Source organism: Apostichopus japonicus, chromosome 4 (genome assembly GCF_037975245.1).
Source record: "Apostichopus japonicus isolate 1M-3 chromosome 4, ASM3797524v1, whole genome shotgun sequence".
In the NCBI taxonomy this organism is placed as follows: domain Eukaryota; kingdom Metazoa; phylum Echinodermata; class Holothuroidea; order Aspidochirotida; family Stichopodidae; genus Apostichopus; species Apostichopus japonicus.
In genome coordinates, this window is record NC_092564.1 from 20,675,619 (window position 1) to 20,692,779 (window position 17,161).

A 17,161-nucleotide genomic window follows, 5' to 3' on the forward strand; every position below is an offset into this window, starting at 1 on the left:
AAAGACAGTTTGCAAATTCTTTCGATGGGCTCATCTCCAGTCGATATCATCACCTGTCCTCTGTGTTCGTAGGCTCAATCAAGTCACGTGACTTTATTTACCTGCTGCGGGCTTACTTTAATCTCATGGTATCAGTTACAGGGGGTAATGAGTGACTTGTTCCTCAATTAAATCGAACCTGGTTTGTCCATCCTCTTGAATCGTCCATTCGGTCTTTATCCTTCCGAGCCTCTCCGTATAAAAGATCGATAGTGAGTTACTAGATCGCTAAGTACGCCATAATTGTATTCTTTACCGACTAAGGATTGAAACCCCTTAACTATTTCTACCTCATTCCTTCAAACATATTTTGGACCTTTGTCCTGAAACGTTTTCCAGACGAGGAGTCTACTTTTCTGATCTGGTCGATTAGGTTTGGATAAAACGTCTTAGGTTAACACCGACCGTCTGTTTGCTTTGATCATTGCGACGTACACACGCCGCTCCCAACTTATTTTATGCATGGGTCCTCTGATGGGCAAGTGTATGGGGACATACGACTAGGACCTTCATCCTCCCAGCGAATTTAAAATAAAAACATATTTTTATGCTGCATCTCTCCTTTAAGAGAACAATATTGTTGATACATTAACCGTTTTTATACACTATTGCTAATAAACATCGGCCATTCTCCCCGGGGGACTCCCTCTTCAGCGGGTCGAACAGGTTTTTAGGTTACCCTATAATAACATTATCTAAATTTAATGCACAGCGTAAATAATGGTGTCTTGTTTTCCCCGTTACAATGGTTTTAATATGGTATTCTGAGTATAACGCACAGATTCTTTAGTTTATCTGATGACGTCATTATGAAATTTGTAACGATTTCACAACCGCAATCAATTGTTTTTTGTTCCTTCCTGACAACTGACCCTTTAACTTATTCTGACCATTTTTTTTTGCTCATTGGTTTCTTTTCTTTTCCTTTCCTTTAGATATTATTTTGTGTTTGTTTGTACATTTTCTACACGATTCTTCTATACTAACATTATAGAGTCAGTGATTTGACTGGCATTACCAAGAATGAAGAATTATACCAAGAAGTTATACATTTCTGATTTTCGATTTTCCAGAGATTAACAAAAATCTATCAATATAATCTGGGCGACTATATTAACTATGTTTCAATAAAAATTAAGCAGTTATGCTCTTCTCTTTGTTTTATTCATGCATTTACAATATTACATTGAGCGACATCGAACGTTATAAGTTGTCAGAGTCAACCCAACTCTTATATGAGGTTTAGTTAAAATATAACAAAGCACATTTAATGAGAAAACGGTCAGTTATTAGCTTTATTGATATATGGAGTGGTTAGTTTTTTCAAGTTTTTTTTTAAAAGAAAAGTAACACAGAAACCATGAACCACTATATCGTGACATTGGACGCCTGCACTTCCACCTACGGTCCATGTGTTCATCTATATATACGTTTACATATTTTAAATACATAACCGGACATGATGAAATAATTGCCAAAATATGTGAAAATATTAATCTCGATTCTCACTTCATCAAAATTCTGACGTCACTCTATGTTTCTTTTGACCCATCTATTAATTTATTTGCTCTTATCTCAGCACATTTATAAAGTATGCGCAGGCAGGAATTCATGAAACATCTCGACTTTTAATTTAACGTCCCCACGGGGAAATATTAACACAGTTCACTGGTCACTCTTAAAGGCGAGTCAAGCAAATTTCCTGCCAAATATATACATATATCCGTTTTAAATGTATGATACTGTTTCCTTTTTGGTGACTACAAAAACATTCAACATTATTTGATCGCAGTTAAGAAATGATAAATTAACTGTTAAAAAATGAAAAAGTTTTCGTGAAATGCGGAGCAATAAGTTCTCGCTTTTTCTTATTTTATCGATGTCATCTCTTTTCGGTTGAAAATATTAAAAAAGAAAAAAAGTGTCCCACATGGGAATACCAATCTATTAAATCTATTTGTAACAAAAAAAGACAAATTCTATCTACGCGACACAGTTCTAAAACATATTGGTATAATATGGTACGACTTTCTTTTTTCTTGTCTCATCGCAGAAACAGGGTGAGATAATAGCTCGGTGCATTCACAGGAAATCCCTAGAGCGACTAGCAGATCTCCCCATAGACTCAACGGCAATAGTCGGCGGAAACTCGCGCCTCGCTCGCGGATTTCATAAAAGCTAATGATTCCGTACATTGTAGCCACTATTACAGCTATTATTCGTACCATTATAGTTAGAAGGGTATTCATCTATGACTCGTGTAGGTTTAACACAGAAATAAAGTGGCAAGGTGCTACATTTGGCTAAAGAAATTCATTTACCATCACTTAAAGAAACAAAACAAAAAACAAAAAAGAGAGAGAAAAGAGAGAATTAACGAAGTCAAAAGTTATACATTCAATTATATTGTATATCGAAGTTGCATTTATATTTAACAGTGTCTTAAAATGAGAGCAATTGTTAATACGTCTTCAGTTCTCAAATTACAGATAACGTTATCAGAGGTCACATTTAAATATATATATATATATATATATATATATATATATATATCTACTAAATTTATCGTACAAATCGTACCGAATTAAGATTCATCAAAAGCGACAGAAAAAGTATAGTGGAGTCGGGTGCATTTGAAAGCAGATCACTTAGATGCTACACTGAGCTCTAAATGATAAATTGGTGGTGGTTGGGATTTGAATCTGTTGAAAAATGATATCATTAACAGCAAATTTAAGGAACTATGGGATTATCTGCTAATCCCCGTCAGAAATCCACTCTGCGTTAAAGTTAAGTAAATAAAAGCTTTCTGGGTACAGGGACAAACAATATCTCACGAGCCTTAATAGCTTGACGAGATTTCGGTTAAACCTATAGCATCTTGACAGTAAATGATACAAACGACTTATCAGCTTAGGTTAATTCGACAAGCTTTTGTTTAGCGTATAGGAAAAGTCATTCTTTGCAATGATTTACGGGAGACGTTAAAGATGATGCGAATAATTCAGGTGCTTGTGGGCGAGATCGACGTCCCTAGAAGTCGAGGGGGCGGCAAAGGTGATGAATTGATTGAACGGTGCCGGACGGCGAGATAATTAAAGACGGCCCATGAGAAAGAGAGAAAAAGGTGGAGAGAGTAAACAAAGAAAGAAAGTAAAGGAAATAGAACGTATACGATATAACAAATATTATCTGTAAATTTTAGAACAGCAGTGAAGTAGCAAATATGATAGAAGTGTGAAAAGGAAAAAATATCCAACCTCCTTCGGAATTTGAACCAGTTATTTCTAACCAAGGAGGTCGTATGTTTAACTGTGTAGATCTCCCGTCACCTTTCGAATAACACTAGCCCTTTAAAGTTTGTGACGTGTCATTTTCTTAATGTCTATAGTGATCGACGATATAATGTTATCGAACCATAAACCATCTGCACATAGAGTAGAAACTAAGAAGACGTACCGAACATAGAACTATATTTATTACAATGAGGCAAAAACGAAACTATATATATTAATAAATATGTATATATATATATGTATGTATATATATATATATATATATATAAATGAAAATCGTAATGAGTTGGAAAATCAAGAACAGTGAAAAAACTTTCAGCCTCCACCGGGATTCGAACCACGGGCCTTCCGCTCTGTACGCGGACACCCTAACCACTAGGCTATGGACGCTGATTGTATGTCCAGAGGTTCGAAACCGGTAAGGAAGGTCGTAATTCCACTGTAGGCGTTTGTCACCTGTATCGAACAATACTAGTTCTGTTTTTGGTGACATATTTTGCCGTACTCTAGAGATCAAACATGATGCTAACCAACTCGAAATCATTTGTGATTCCTAAAGCCGGATCTCGTAAGAGATACTTTGAACAGACTTTATGTTAAGAATATATACAGAATATATATATATATATATATATATATATATATATATATATATATATATATATATATATATATATATATATATAATAACAAGATTTGTAAAACAGGTTTTTTTTATAGTCTTTTTCAATGTTATTTATTTGCAATAAAATTATAACTCCCATTGCCCTTAAATATGTTAGAAAGTGAACTGGTGGGACAGTTTAACAATCATCCTAACTGGCATTCGCCAACGTCTGTTCCTTCAATTATTTCATTTTAATAGTGTAACTTTATGCAGCCCTCAAATATCTGGAAATAAGATGGAACGTGCATGGTAACCGACGGTAAAGCATATCTTGAAATGTTAACCTTCCAAAATATTGGCCCAAGAGTAACATATAACATATGATGTAACTTTGAAAGTTTTGTTGTGATGAAAAAAATTAAGATCTAATCTCATTAAAAGATGATCTTAAATTTGGCTGTGAAAGAGTTTTTTTTGAAGATGCGTGATGCGTAAAATTCGAATTCTCATCTCGCGTTTAACAGTGCTCCCCCAACCACCCCTCCCCTCCCCCTTGTAAAGTAACCTTCCGATCTAAAAAAAATCACAATCTAATTACAAAAACCTGTTTACACCTCGTTTTGTCAGGGTCGATCGTATTTAATTGAAGAAGTTTGAGCTTTTATTCTTATACAACAGGAATTGTACGATGTACGTTACAGTACAGGATTGCTCATCTGTCGGATTGCTATATATATTTTTACCAATGCACCGCGGCCGAGTTTCGTATGAACAAGACTGGAGTTGTCAACATTGAGACCATCTTTTGTGACTGACAGTCGCTCAGTTGGAGCGAATTTGACCGGTGAAGAAGACATCACATTCAGCGTTTACATATTGGCCTGTATAAACATGCCCCCCTCCCCCACACTTTGTAGGTGGGGGCAGGAATTTGTCTCTGCGCTCTCACTTTTTACTTCATTATTCACCGGGAACCTTCGTCTTAGTAAAAGTGAGTGCAAGGAAATCAAATCAAAGATCTTTCGTTTCATATATTCACCAAATTATGTATAATTATTGATATTGTATCACAAAGATTTGACATAAATTTGACGTGAAGAAAAAAAGTAGAAAATTTTACGCCAAAGAAAAAAATTACCATTTGACGTTAAAGTCCAAATTGCTATGAAACACTTATCTTATTCATCTCATTCCAAAAAGTACAAATTTGGAAGTTTTACATCATCAAGTAATGTCCAATCTGGGCAACTGCAGCATGTGTATAATTACTTAATTCTATTCTGCTGAATACCCCGGGCCTCAACAGTATTATCTACCCCCCCCACACCCACCATTTAAAATATTTGCCTTAAATCGATTTCTTTCTCCTGAATGTAAAATGTACGGTAGGGTAGGATGAGGGGGTATGTAAAATGTACGGTAGGGTAGGATGAGGGGGTGGGTATGTAAAATGTACGGTGGGGTTGGACGAGGGGGTATGTAAAATGTACGGTGGGGAAGGATGAGGGGTGGGGTATGTAAAGTGAACGGTGGGGAAGGATGAGGAGGTGGGTATGTAAAATGTACAGTGGGGTCGGATGAGGGGGTGGGGTATGTAAAATGTACGGTAGAGGGGATGAGGGGGTGGGGTATGTAAAATGTACGGTAGGGTAGGATGAGGGGGTAGGGCATGTAAAATGTACGGTAGTGTAGGGTAGGATGAGGGGGTGGGCGGTCATAACAATTGTCTCAATCAGATTTAGCAATGGTGATGGTTGGGTCTCCTGCTTTCAGCTAATATATATATCGTAAATAAAATAATACGATGGAAGAAATCTATTCAACACAAAAGTCTCCATTAATTTAAGAAATAAAATAACCAAGTAAACAATTAACTTAGGCGAAAACGGAGAATGTGGTGGTGAGGGGTGGGAGGGGGATATTGTTACTACATGGGTAGTATACGTCTGTAGTATGCGCAATTGGAGTGGGTAAAGAGGACTAATTAACTAATTAATTTATCATCCACCGGTAGCTATAAGACATTGCCAAGAAACAGGCGTTTCTATGTATGGACAAAAAAAAATATGAACGAGAGAGAAAGAAAATATAAGAATGATGAAAATGAAAATATTTTCAAGATGTGCAATAATACTTATTTCTTCTTCGACCTGTTATGTACAAACAAATATTTACAAAAAAAAAACATTTTAGACGAATCTTTTAACAATAATCATCAACAATAGAACAAAGAACAACTTCTTAGTGCTTTGTACCATTTGTTTTAACTTTAATTCTTTAATTCTAATTAGTTTGGAAATCGGCATCACTTTCCCAGTCTATACGTCACCCATTAAATGTTACCTATACCGGTTTGTTGAGTTCACTCAACGACTTCCATCAAGTTTACAGCAAACGGTCCGGTGTTTGCCCCTCTCCCCCACCCCTCCCCAATTAAACAAACTAGGATATCTTTCTAACAAATTTCACAAAATGATTATTGATTTCGTTTAATATGGAATTCATCCAAATCTGAACCTTTTCGTCGTCCGGGAACCCTTTTTTTCGCATTTGCATTTCAGCATATGCGCAAAACAGTACGATTGTTTTTTTTTTACCGCAATATATTGAAAAAAGAAATAATTGATAATAGCTCAACTCAGAACGGACTCGGATTGCGGAATTCAGAGCAACCAAACTTTGAGGGATGACTTTTTAAAAGCACAATATTAATTTGATTTGATTTGATTTATTTGATTTTCCACTGGATATATACATGTGGAGGGAAGTCCTCTAAAAAGCCAATTCAGGCTTAACAAGGTAAAGGACTCCCAGAAAAAAAAAAAAAATTGCGATTAGTTTGTAGATCGTTTAAAAAGCACTATACCATCCGTTTAAGGTTGTATTTATACAACATTTGTATTTATTTTTGAGAAATTACCCTTTAAACAAGTGAGGTTCATCAATTAAAACGACTGGATTATGTAGTCTAATGTACAGACCATTAACTTAACACAGTTCCTCCGATACAAGGCAAAGCTCAATATGAACACATAAGAATTGAATGGCCGGCCTCAAATGACATACTTACAAAGCATTACAAATTTGCCAATGACAAACGGTGTTCAGTTGTATATGAAATGAATATATTTCAATTGCGTTATTACATTTAATCTTGCACTGAGGAACATCTATGTCATCATCACATTAGCCTTAAAAGAGCTTTCCAGAGATTCAACATATTCTCAAGGTGAATATCTTGAAAACTGGAATAAATATGAAATATTACTAACACTTATCCCCACCCCCCCCCCAACCTCACACTTGAACTATGAATATCAAGGCCAAACTTCAGCCTAATTTCATCCTGTAATAAGAAGCTAGAATATTAGTAAAGCAATATATATTTAACCATTTTTCGTAATAATATCACACACAGATAAAGCTGATGGTTGGTCTCAATATTAACGCAATATTCTTCTTTAATTGTCCAATACCTATATATATATATCATGATTAACATAAGACTAAATAAACTTTCTCGTATGCTACTTTTCCTTGTTGTGTTTGTTAATTTTCCAATTGACTATACCGTAAGCTTTCGTTTTTGGTTGGGCAAGTTGGTTTCTATTTTCTATTGTAACATAACTGATCAGGAAATAATGTCATTTTTTAAAACTATTGTCAACTAATGAAATGGAATATATTTATATCCAATATATTCTTCTTAAGATCTAAGAAATGCATAACGATGATATTACAAAAAGAAAATACTTTGAAAACTCTTAACTTTTAAACAGCGTAGTTAAAAAATAAAATTGCACAGTAAATGAGCATCCTGTATTAGGACGAAACCTCCGAGAAACTCTCCACCACTGTAGCGTAACGAAAGTATAAAATTGTTCAATGATTCACCCTTCCGCGCCCCTACAGTTTGGCTTTGGATGGTAACCAACATTATTCTATGTGGTTAATCATATTGTTTTTTTTTCAATACAGAGATCATTTATTTAATAAGAAATGTGCATCGTCGAACGTTTCATTGCAGCAAGTTTGTTTGATTTATCGGAGAAGTTCAGAGTTTGTGACTAGTATAAAGGTCACCCCTAAAGACATCCTCATTAACATTACCCATCAGAGATATCCAGCGGTATTGAAGACAGCTTAAACGTTGAAGTTCAAAATTACCACGTGGTGACGTCAGTAAGTGGCATGGAGCGGGATCACCGATGAATGCGGTGTAGAAGCAATGGTTGGCAAGCCTAGTGGTACGGCTGGAATCGACGGGCGGCTCTCACTTACAGCCGATGACGTCACGACAGGATGACAAGAATGTTGCGTTGATGAAGCGTGAGTTGAATGAGGTGGCGTCAAATGCGCATGCGTAAGATGTGTGTGGTGGCAAGAACAGGTATGGGTTCCACTGGAGAGAGAGAGTGCAGCGTTAGACCGGTAGGCCGTCGGGTTAGCGATGACGTCGCTGCCGATGGGAACACTGCCATGTTGGTACGTATGCGCTGATAACGCCCTGACTAGCTCGGCCCTCTCTCGCAGTTGCAATGCGTAGGCGTCCATCGCTGTGTAATTCGGTGCTGCGGTTCCCGGAAGTGGTTGTGGGTAGTAATTCAGATGAGGAGATACAGACGAATGACACGGGTACGGCATCCGACCAGAGAGGAGCAAAGAGTAGAAGTGAGGGTCGATGGGGGGTAAATGGTGGGGCCAGTGACAGGCTGCTAACGACATCCGTTGCCTTTTGTCTTTCATCCGACGATTTTGAAACCAAACCTGAAAATAAATGAGAAAGAATTTTTGTAACGACAGTCAAGTTAACCCTCAGAAACTTAAAAAAAGGAGCTCAGTGTCTTTCCCGAGTAACCACCATATCCTCACCCCTATCCCCCCCACCCTACGCCGACTCCATCCCAATCTTGTTAGTTCAGACTGCGTTTGCTTTGTTCAGTGATGAAGTGACTTACGATCTAATTTTGGCTGTATTGAAGACTCGCTGTTTATTACAAATACTCTTTACTACCTCGGAATCATCCGGGAGTCTGTCAGTAGGTAAACCCATCCAAACAGGTTGAGTGGCACGCTCCCATTTTGCCCCGCAAACTGATGGTATGATCATGCCATTCCATATTAGATAACAACTCAACTTGCATCCCGTTAAATTCTCCAAACGAGGACTATACTTTCACTTGCACTTTCGTTTTTCTCTCTTCTTTTCTGTTTTATACTTTTACCCTTTTCGGTTTACTCAGGCTAAAATATTTACCAAACTAACAAGAAAATAGAAAAATCAGTAGTAGCGGCCTCTTTCAAAGGGTCATATAAACAGTGTCCCAATAAAATTAACTCATTCTCTACATAGAAACAGAAAAACAGTTTGACATCCGTCCTTATTTCATGATCGACCGAGTCAGTTTTTCAGACGCAATTATTTTTACATCTCCAATGTTTTAATTCCCTTGGGTTTTCACCTCAGACGAATAAACCATTCCTTCTATATACACAACAACATTTCGCTAAAATCATCGAATTTAATTTGCAATGACAATTGCTAATTGGTAAATTTGTACCTACAAGTGTGTATTTAAAAGCTGACGTTTTCTTTTTCTTCGTTTCTTTTTTGGTACCAATATAATCTCTCTCTGTCTCTCTCTCGCAAGCAAAAATCTGGTCCTAAAAGTCGGACAACAATCTGACATTATTATGTTTCTTATAAGAAGAGAGAACCTTTATTGTTTTTAAACGATCCAATACACTACTTTTGTTTCCTGTTTTTTTTTTTTTACTCTACTCTACTCCCCTCCCATAACCCCCAAACCAAAGCTCATACTATCTCACTTTATACCTTCTTCGTGGCAGGCGATTGTTTACATAATCTTGCCTATTTAAACTACCATAAACCAAGACGCTACTTATTGGAACCCTAAGAAGGATATGCTATTACGATAAACACATTAAATAGCAGAGGGAGATATAGAGAAAAGCATATGGAACCGACGTTTCAAAATATCAATTAGAAATAGAGAGAACCTATATATACACGTGGAGACAAAAATGAGGAGAGAGCCATCCACTCTCGTTACTATTATCCCTATATAAACACTTCAAAAGACGATCATTTTATGGAACAGTGCCGCTTCAAAACTCGCGAATAAATGGCTTCGGATAGAAATACAAAAGAATATCTTACAATTATTATGGGGGCATTAAAAGACATTTCAAACGCAAGGGTTAAAAACGCATATATCTAAAGAGAGCGTGTTATCTAGACTTTAATACCGCCGTTCGTATTAAAAGGCCCATTAGCGTTATCTAAGGCAATACTGAACCACATGTTAAAAGTTACAAGGGAGAAGAAAAAAAAAGAAACTATACAGAGTCGAACGGACTGAGGGTGTATATGACAATGTTAATAATAACTCTAGAGGAAGGAAAGTGAGTTAAAGAGACAGAGAAAGAAAGCTAGTGAATTTCGTCAAGGAAATAAAATGTCGCAGGGAAGAGGGAGAGCTCACCGAGAGGAAGAGCAGGGATGCGTTAACAGCCTAACCCCTGTCGACCCTCATTTAGAAAGAAATGCTTTTAACTCGAAGCAGGACTGTTGATCTCTTTTTGTTTTTGTAGCAAATTATAATCCCTTTCTGTGACGCACTAATTCTTTTATACATGTACTTAGCAATGATTAAAATATCGTAAACTTAAAAGAAGTAGGATGTATGGAACATCAACTGGACACTATAAAAACTTTCAGATAAAAAAAAATAAAAGAAAGAAAGTCGGAAAAGAGGAAACTGTTTTAGTTGAATGAGAAAAGAAAAGATAGATCTTGTTTATAATTTGAGACCCGGATAACCCTTTTTTCACCTATACCTGAACGGATATGGGTGGATGCAAGATCTGATTTCACAGTATAAAGTGACCTAATTTATATATAAAATCAACTTAAGAAGGGGCAACGTAATAATTTTGTTCCCTCTGAAAAATAAAAGTAAAAACTTCTTTTGATGGACAAACTTTAAACATCTCGCGGTTACGACAATAATCATGGCCCGTTTCTCTTATTATTTTACGCTACAATCGGCTAAAACGGACACTCTTCGGTCTAACAGACAATGTGAAGGGAGGAAACCATTTCAAGTTGATATTTATATACATGAACAATTTCAGGAAAAATTATAACTTTTGGCGCCTAAACCTATATATTTTATTGTTAATAAAGCAAGCGATTTCATTTGTATAGTCATGTTTGTTTACGGTCAGTTATATATATGAACTATTTATTATATTAGTATCTATATAATAACGATTTGAGTTTGATTTGGCTAACCTTTGAGATTTTAAAATTAACTTTATATACGTTTTTATTTAAGTAAAGTAAGGTTAAGTAAACTCTTAAAAATGATCTTCCAATTTATGATATTTACATTTTTTATTTTTGCTTCTAAAAGGATGTTATTTATAGAGAGCGATCCTTGCGCTTTTTCAGTACATTTTTCACTTGACATTTGTAAGGAGCGTACTTCTTTCACCTGTTCTTTTCTGTTTATATAACTGTCAGTGAATGTTGAATTTGGACATTTGCGCCAGGCAATGACAGTGTTATGTTTATCGGATTTACGTACTCTCTTTTACAACAATTTTCAGCCACAAACTTATTAAACGCTCTCATAATTAAGTAATCACTAACTAATTTACATTTATTATGCATATCATTTTGTGTTTGCCACAAGTTCACCGTTATAACAACGCGCATATGAACTGTTATCATGCAAGCGCCTAGAATAAAAAGTATTGAATACAATTTTACCAAGAATAATTTAACTAAATCCACTTTTTAATTAAATGTTCAAAATAACTTTATGATTCAGACATTATATTGTATTTAATTAATATTAAATAATCTAGCGATGTGCTAGTTGTCTTATTCTGGTCCTATGTCGGTTATTTACCTTTATTGTAGATTCTGGAAGATTCAGAGAGGCAGCTAGCTCGCATCTTTTTGGCCTGGAGACGTAGTTTTCTCTCAAGAATTCCTCCTCTAGTCGACCAATCTGTTCTCTTGTAAACGCTGTCCGGTATCTTCTTATTTGACTGTTATCTCCAGAATCTGATGAGATAAAAACCACATAAACATACTAAGTACTGAATTTAGAATCATTTTCTTATAAATCATATAATTATTACCTAATATGGTATAAAAACCGGGTGTTGCAATATTTGGTCAATTCCATAATCTCTCACATCAATGTATAATATTAATCTCTGAGCAGCTCCTTTATACTGACACGCATATATACATGGGCTTATGCAAGTCTTTGTACTCTTACCTTCATCAATCACTTGTTTTTAAATTTTTATGATTTTATTTATTATTTTGCTAAACGTGGCTATCTGAGGGCCTTAGTGGAATCATTATCAACAATTTAAACACCTTTTTCTCAATGTTTCGAGATATAGAAATAATCAATATAGCATTGCTCCTGAGGAAATATTAGCAGCATTTTCAATAGGCGATTACCCATTGCTCTCCTCTCTTATCACGACTGGTCCACACCTTCCCCTCTCCGCAAACGAATATTGACAATTATTACATGTTCACTATTCCATAACCAGTTGAGAGAAACCAGCCCGTCTCAATTAAGTTGATATATATATGCATATTTATAAAATGTGACAGTTTTTATATTGATTGATTGCAACCGGGCTGGTTGAGATTAAAAATCGAATATTTGTCTCTATATAATTCATAGTTCATTTATTCCTTTAAACTATAGTTCGATTGATTCATTTTATTTAAATAATTTTATATATGATACGTTATTAGTATTTATTTCATGCTACTGGAGCGTATAATATACAATTATATAAAATGTAAAAAACATATACGTCTCTTTTACATTGTGGTGAATTAAAAAGTTGTACAAATTGTAGAAAATGACATATTTTGAAAAATCTTAAATATTTTTGAAGGGAAAAAAAATCTTTCTTACATTTTAATGTAGATAATGTTGCTATTTGAACTCTCAAACGAAAATAGTATTTTTGTTTAGAATTAGATATAGGTTTCTTTGTATTACATTTTGTTTATTTCAAAAACATTTATGTTTGCTTTATTTGTTTTCCAGTGCATGGGCTTTGGCAGGCTATAACAATGACACCATAACTTTCATAATTTGGATCATTTATTCATGCATGGAATAATCCAGACGCCTTTATGATGTTGGCATTTACCTTTTTTTTCATTTTTTTTCAACTTTTTTTCTCAGTATGTAATAACCTAAGTAATTGCTTAAAAGATAAGAGATATATCACAATCTGAAATATTCCTTACAACCAACAAAGAGCGAGAAATATGAAGAGTCTGTGACATGGGTTTAAACATATATGATATTTCCACTTATATATAGAAACCACCAGAATTTGCAATTTTTTTTTAAATCTGATCAAATTTGACTAATGAGAAAGAAAGTGAGACAAGTGCATGGGGATCATAAGATTTTCACAATTTTTGAAGAGAAATTTTTGTACTGAACATATAAAAACTCAAACAATACAAAATGTTTTAACCTTTCTAAAACAAACAGTATTATAAGATCTTTTACAATAATAATAATAATTATTATTATAATTATTAATAGTAATATATTATAGATGTAATAGCAAAACCTCTTTTGACATAATTGTTAATAGATAATTCATTACCTCTGTTTCTCGATATATATCTAAATCTAAATTTAATTTTAATTTTCTATTTCAAATTTATTTCTCACATGTTTGTACAAGTTAAATACAAAATTAATACGGTTGGAAAGTAATTATATGAAGGGCACTAGATAAACAGATAGGAGTGTTATCTAAGCTATAGTGACCATGTATAGAAAAATCAATACATTAAGGACAATACAAGAAGAAGATAGATCGGAAAGAGGAAAGAGAGAAGGAAACAGGCATGAGGGATAATAAAGACATAAAATATATAATGATAATAAGATGGTTGATAGTGAGTCAATTACATTCATTCTTATTTCTATTTGTATTTTATAATTAAAAAAGTACTTAACGGTTACACCGCATATTATGTGTATTTTGTTGTTGTCTAAGACCACCCCCCCCCCCAAAAAAAAAAAAAAAATTAAAATGACATTTTGTAAATTTCTTCCTTGAGAAACATTTTTCGAAAAATTAGCAGATAAGACACAAAGTCAAGCAAACTCAGCAGTATTCAACAAATATTTCAGTCTACAATGATAAACGTTTTTAGTAAACAATTTTTAGTTATAAATTATATATTGCAATTGTATAACGTAAATATTACCAATGTTTCTTAAAGACCTAGTAAATTTTATTTCCGTATTCAATTACCAACTTTATTGATCACGAAGCAAATTTCTTATTTCTATACTTTCTGAAGAAAATTGTATTCATAAAATAAGGATTAATTTTTTTGTATTTTTGTGCATAGAAAACAAATATATTATTTATATAACTATCAAGTAACATGACGTTTTCATTGGCTTAAAAAGAAAATAGGTATAATGTGATTTGTAAGAATTTTCAAATCGCTGCTCTTATTTTGTAAATAAAGGCGTCACTTTGCCGATGTATAAACTGATTTTAATAGTTGAATATTTTTGCAGAAGAAGATATTACATTGCAACATGGAATTTTTTTTTATCACCTTAGAAATTTTCTTAAACAGAAACTTCCATTTTCCAGAAATAAATTGATGGCAAATTCCCCCCCCCCCCGCAAAAAAATCTCCATTTCTTGATGTCTTGCGTAGTAAATTATGTATATATAGCCTCTCTGAGGTGAATTTCTTAAGTAAGACTAAGATATAATTCTCAATAATTACATCGATAATTGTTTCATAGATATATAGCTGCAGTATAAGAGAGGGGCTGCCTGAATGTTACCCCTTTCGCGTTCTCGAAAGTTTGTGGAAAGCAAGTTGTATAAATAAATTAATAAATGGTTTCACTAACGGAACAGAATATTTAGTACATGTTTTAACCATGCCAAAAGGAAGTGAATAAAAGTTTGCTAAAGCTTTGATATTTCAATTGTTATTATTATTATTTCTTTCTAATTATATTTTTTTTACAGTTTTTAATAATTGATTCTGATAGGGCGAACTTACCGAGTATGGCATGACTTTCATAACTTGAGAGCGGGCTTCCAGGATCCCCTGATGACTTGTGCATCGCAAGCGACGAGTCCGCGGGCTTGGTTCTTCTCGCCGCCTCCTCGTCGAGCTTTGGTCGTTTTGGAGATGTACGACCCTGTTCGCCTGCAGGGTCCGTAGATTTGTCATCCCCCGTAATCATCCCGATGGTTCGCTTCTCTCTGTTGACTGTCGCCGTCTCCGGAGATAAGATAGTTCGGGCCGAAGTCGCAGACCCTTCCGAGTTCGGTGATGGCATGCTGTCAGGAGACGAACGATCTTTGGGATCGGTGTGACTGGTCACGTCTACCGGTGGAGCTGGAAAGCCTGGATACCGCCAAACCGAAGGCAAATATGCCGGTAAATGAGGATATTGATAGTTCATGTTCCGTGTGACATTCTGGTTTGGCAATCCTGGCTCAGAATTTGCTGCCACGCTGGGGATGGCTAAACGTTCTGGCGATCGGAACAACATATCTGTCATGCTGAGCAATTCCTTTTAGACGGAAATAATTTGTTAACTATTACTAGACAGAAAACCAAGTAAGAACGTTAATGCCTGTCTCTGCAAAATAAATCAAAAGAAAGTTCCTGTAAAATATTAGAAATTAATACTCTCTTCCAAGTTTCTCCGCTGAAGTCGACTTCTCTTTTGCCTTCCTGCTGATACTTTGTAACTTCAGATACTTAACTATGCGACGTAACTTCGAAAGTGAACAACTTGTAATGTACTGTGTAAAACTCTTAACTGAATACTTTATCAATTACTCTAATCTGTTCAGGATTTTCCTTTGAAGAAAAAAGTTTGCATAGAATTCGGCGCGCCTTATGATGCGACCGTGATCGTGATAATGCCACTCATAAATATTCATTTAAGATTCGTCCACTCTCTGATAGGTCAGTTAATAGAGACTCGAGTTGCCGACACACTTCTGGAAAACGTTCGTGAAGATTTCTCAGTTGCTTAAAAACACGTTATGTACTGCAAAGAGTATTTTCAAAGCTTTCTGGTTGAAATTATGAAATAACTTTAACAATTAGTATGATATTACGCGCTACAGTCATGAATATGGGAATGAACTGGTCCAAATGCTATCACAACAAAACTGACGAGACTATCATTACCTATCCTAGCAGTGACTTACGGGCTCCGGTTGGGCGTTTCAATGAGCGGAGTCATTGGGTCACAATAGACTTAGGCCTGACTACTCGCGTCACACTAACTATACAAAGTTGTAATTGCTATGAATGCAAACGTTACAATAGAAAGAATAGAGTTTGCTTCCGAACACAGGAGCAACACCTCAAGAATACAATAGAAGTCGGTGAATCTGAGGAATGGGCTTACCAATCATCATCTCTAAAGACACAAATTGGGTTATCTCTAAAGTCTTTTTGGCCCTTACCTTTCTGGTTGCCGCCGAGAAGTGTACCCTAGGGAGTTATCATATAAGGGGGGTTACAATGAAGTTGACTGGGTGCATGCTATTGATTTACACTAACGTATTGTACAGATGAACGAAGGCAACTCAGACATGTCTCATTAACTCTCAAAATGAGTCTCGGTAAAACCACTTATTTGGCCGTTTATGATAGGTTGTATTAGCCAATCAGAATCCCTCTACGTCGATTAATATCGATGTCGCTTAAGTGATCAACAAAACATATACATGCTAATTTGGTTATGAATGACAAGAGGGTATACGAAGTTAATTGGTACGCAGAGCTTAGCATAATCCTGTTAAATCGAGAAATCGTTTTGACAAACTAATATGATAACTGTTTGGAGACTTGACATGTATACTTTCACGCATGGCATGTGACGGTATCGAGATGCGTAACGTAAACATGTCTATCAAAGACTTGGTCGAGTTAAACATAAATCAAATTATAACTTCGTTAGACTATATATATATATATATATATATATATATATATATATATATATATATATATATATATATATATATATATATATATATATATATATATATATATATATATATATATATATATATTGGGTTAAGTTTAAAATAAAATCGTTCGGTTTATTAAAAGTGCCGC

General features: G+C 34.9%; 1 protein-coding gene across 1 annotated transcript; it reads right to left on the reverse strand.

Moving 5' to 3' along the window:
* Positions 1 to 7,600: 7,600 nt before the first annotated feature.
* LOC139966780 (uncharacterized) lies at positions 7,601 to 15,880 on the reverse strand. Its single transcript, XM_071970134.1, has 3 exons — positions 15,074 to 15,880; positions 11,883 to 12,040; positions 7,601 to 8,709 (listed from the first exon to the last, which is right to left on the reverse strand). Exons 1-3 carry the CDS (start codon positions 15,579 to 15,581, stop codon positions 8,122 to 8,124), a joined length of 1,254 nt encoding a protein of 417 aa, XP_071826235.1. The 5' UTR covers positions 15,582 to 15,880; the 3' UTR covers positions 7,601 to 8,121.
* Between the last annotated feature and the right edge of the window lie 1,281 nt (positions 15,881 to 17,161).

Excerpts from the sequence above, each read along its gene's own strand:
- LOC139966780 (XM_071970134.1), bottom strand. The coding sequence starts at position 15,581 with ATGACAGATATGTTGTTCCGATCGCCAGAACGTTTAGCCATCCCCAGC. Across the intron at positions 12,041-15,073 it reads TGAAAGTCATGCCATACTCG|ATTCTGGAGATAACAGTCAA; the intron begins GTAAGTTCGCCC and ends TTATCTCATCAG. Across the intron at positions 8,710-11,882 it reads TTCCAGAATCTACAATAAAG|GTTTGGTTTCAAAATCGTCG; the intron begins GTAAATAACCGA and ends ATTTATTTTCAG.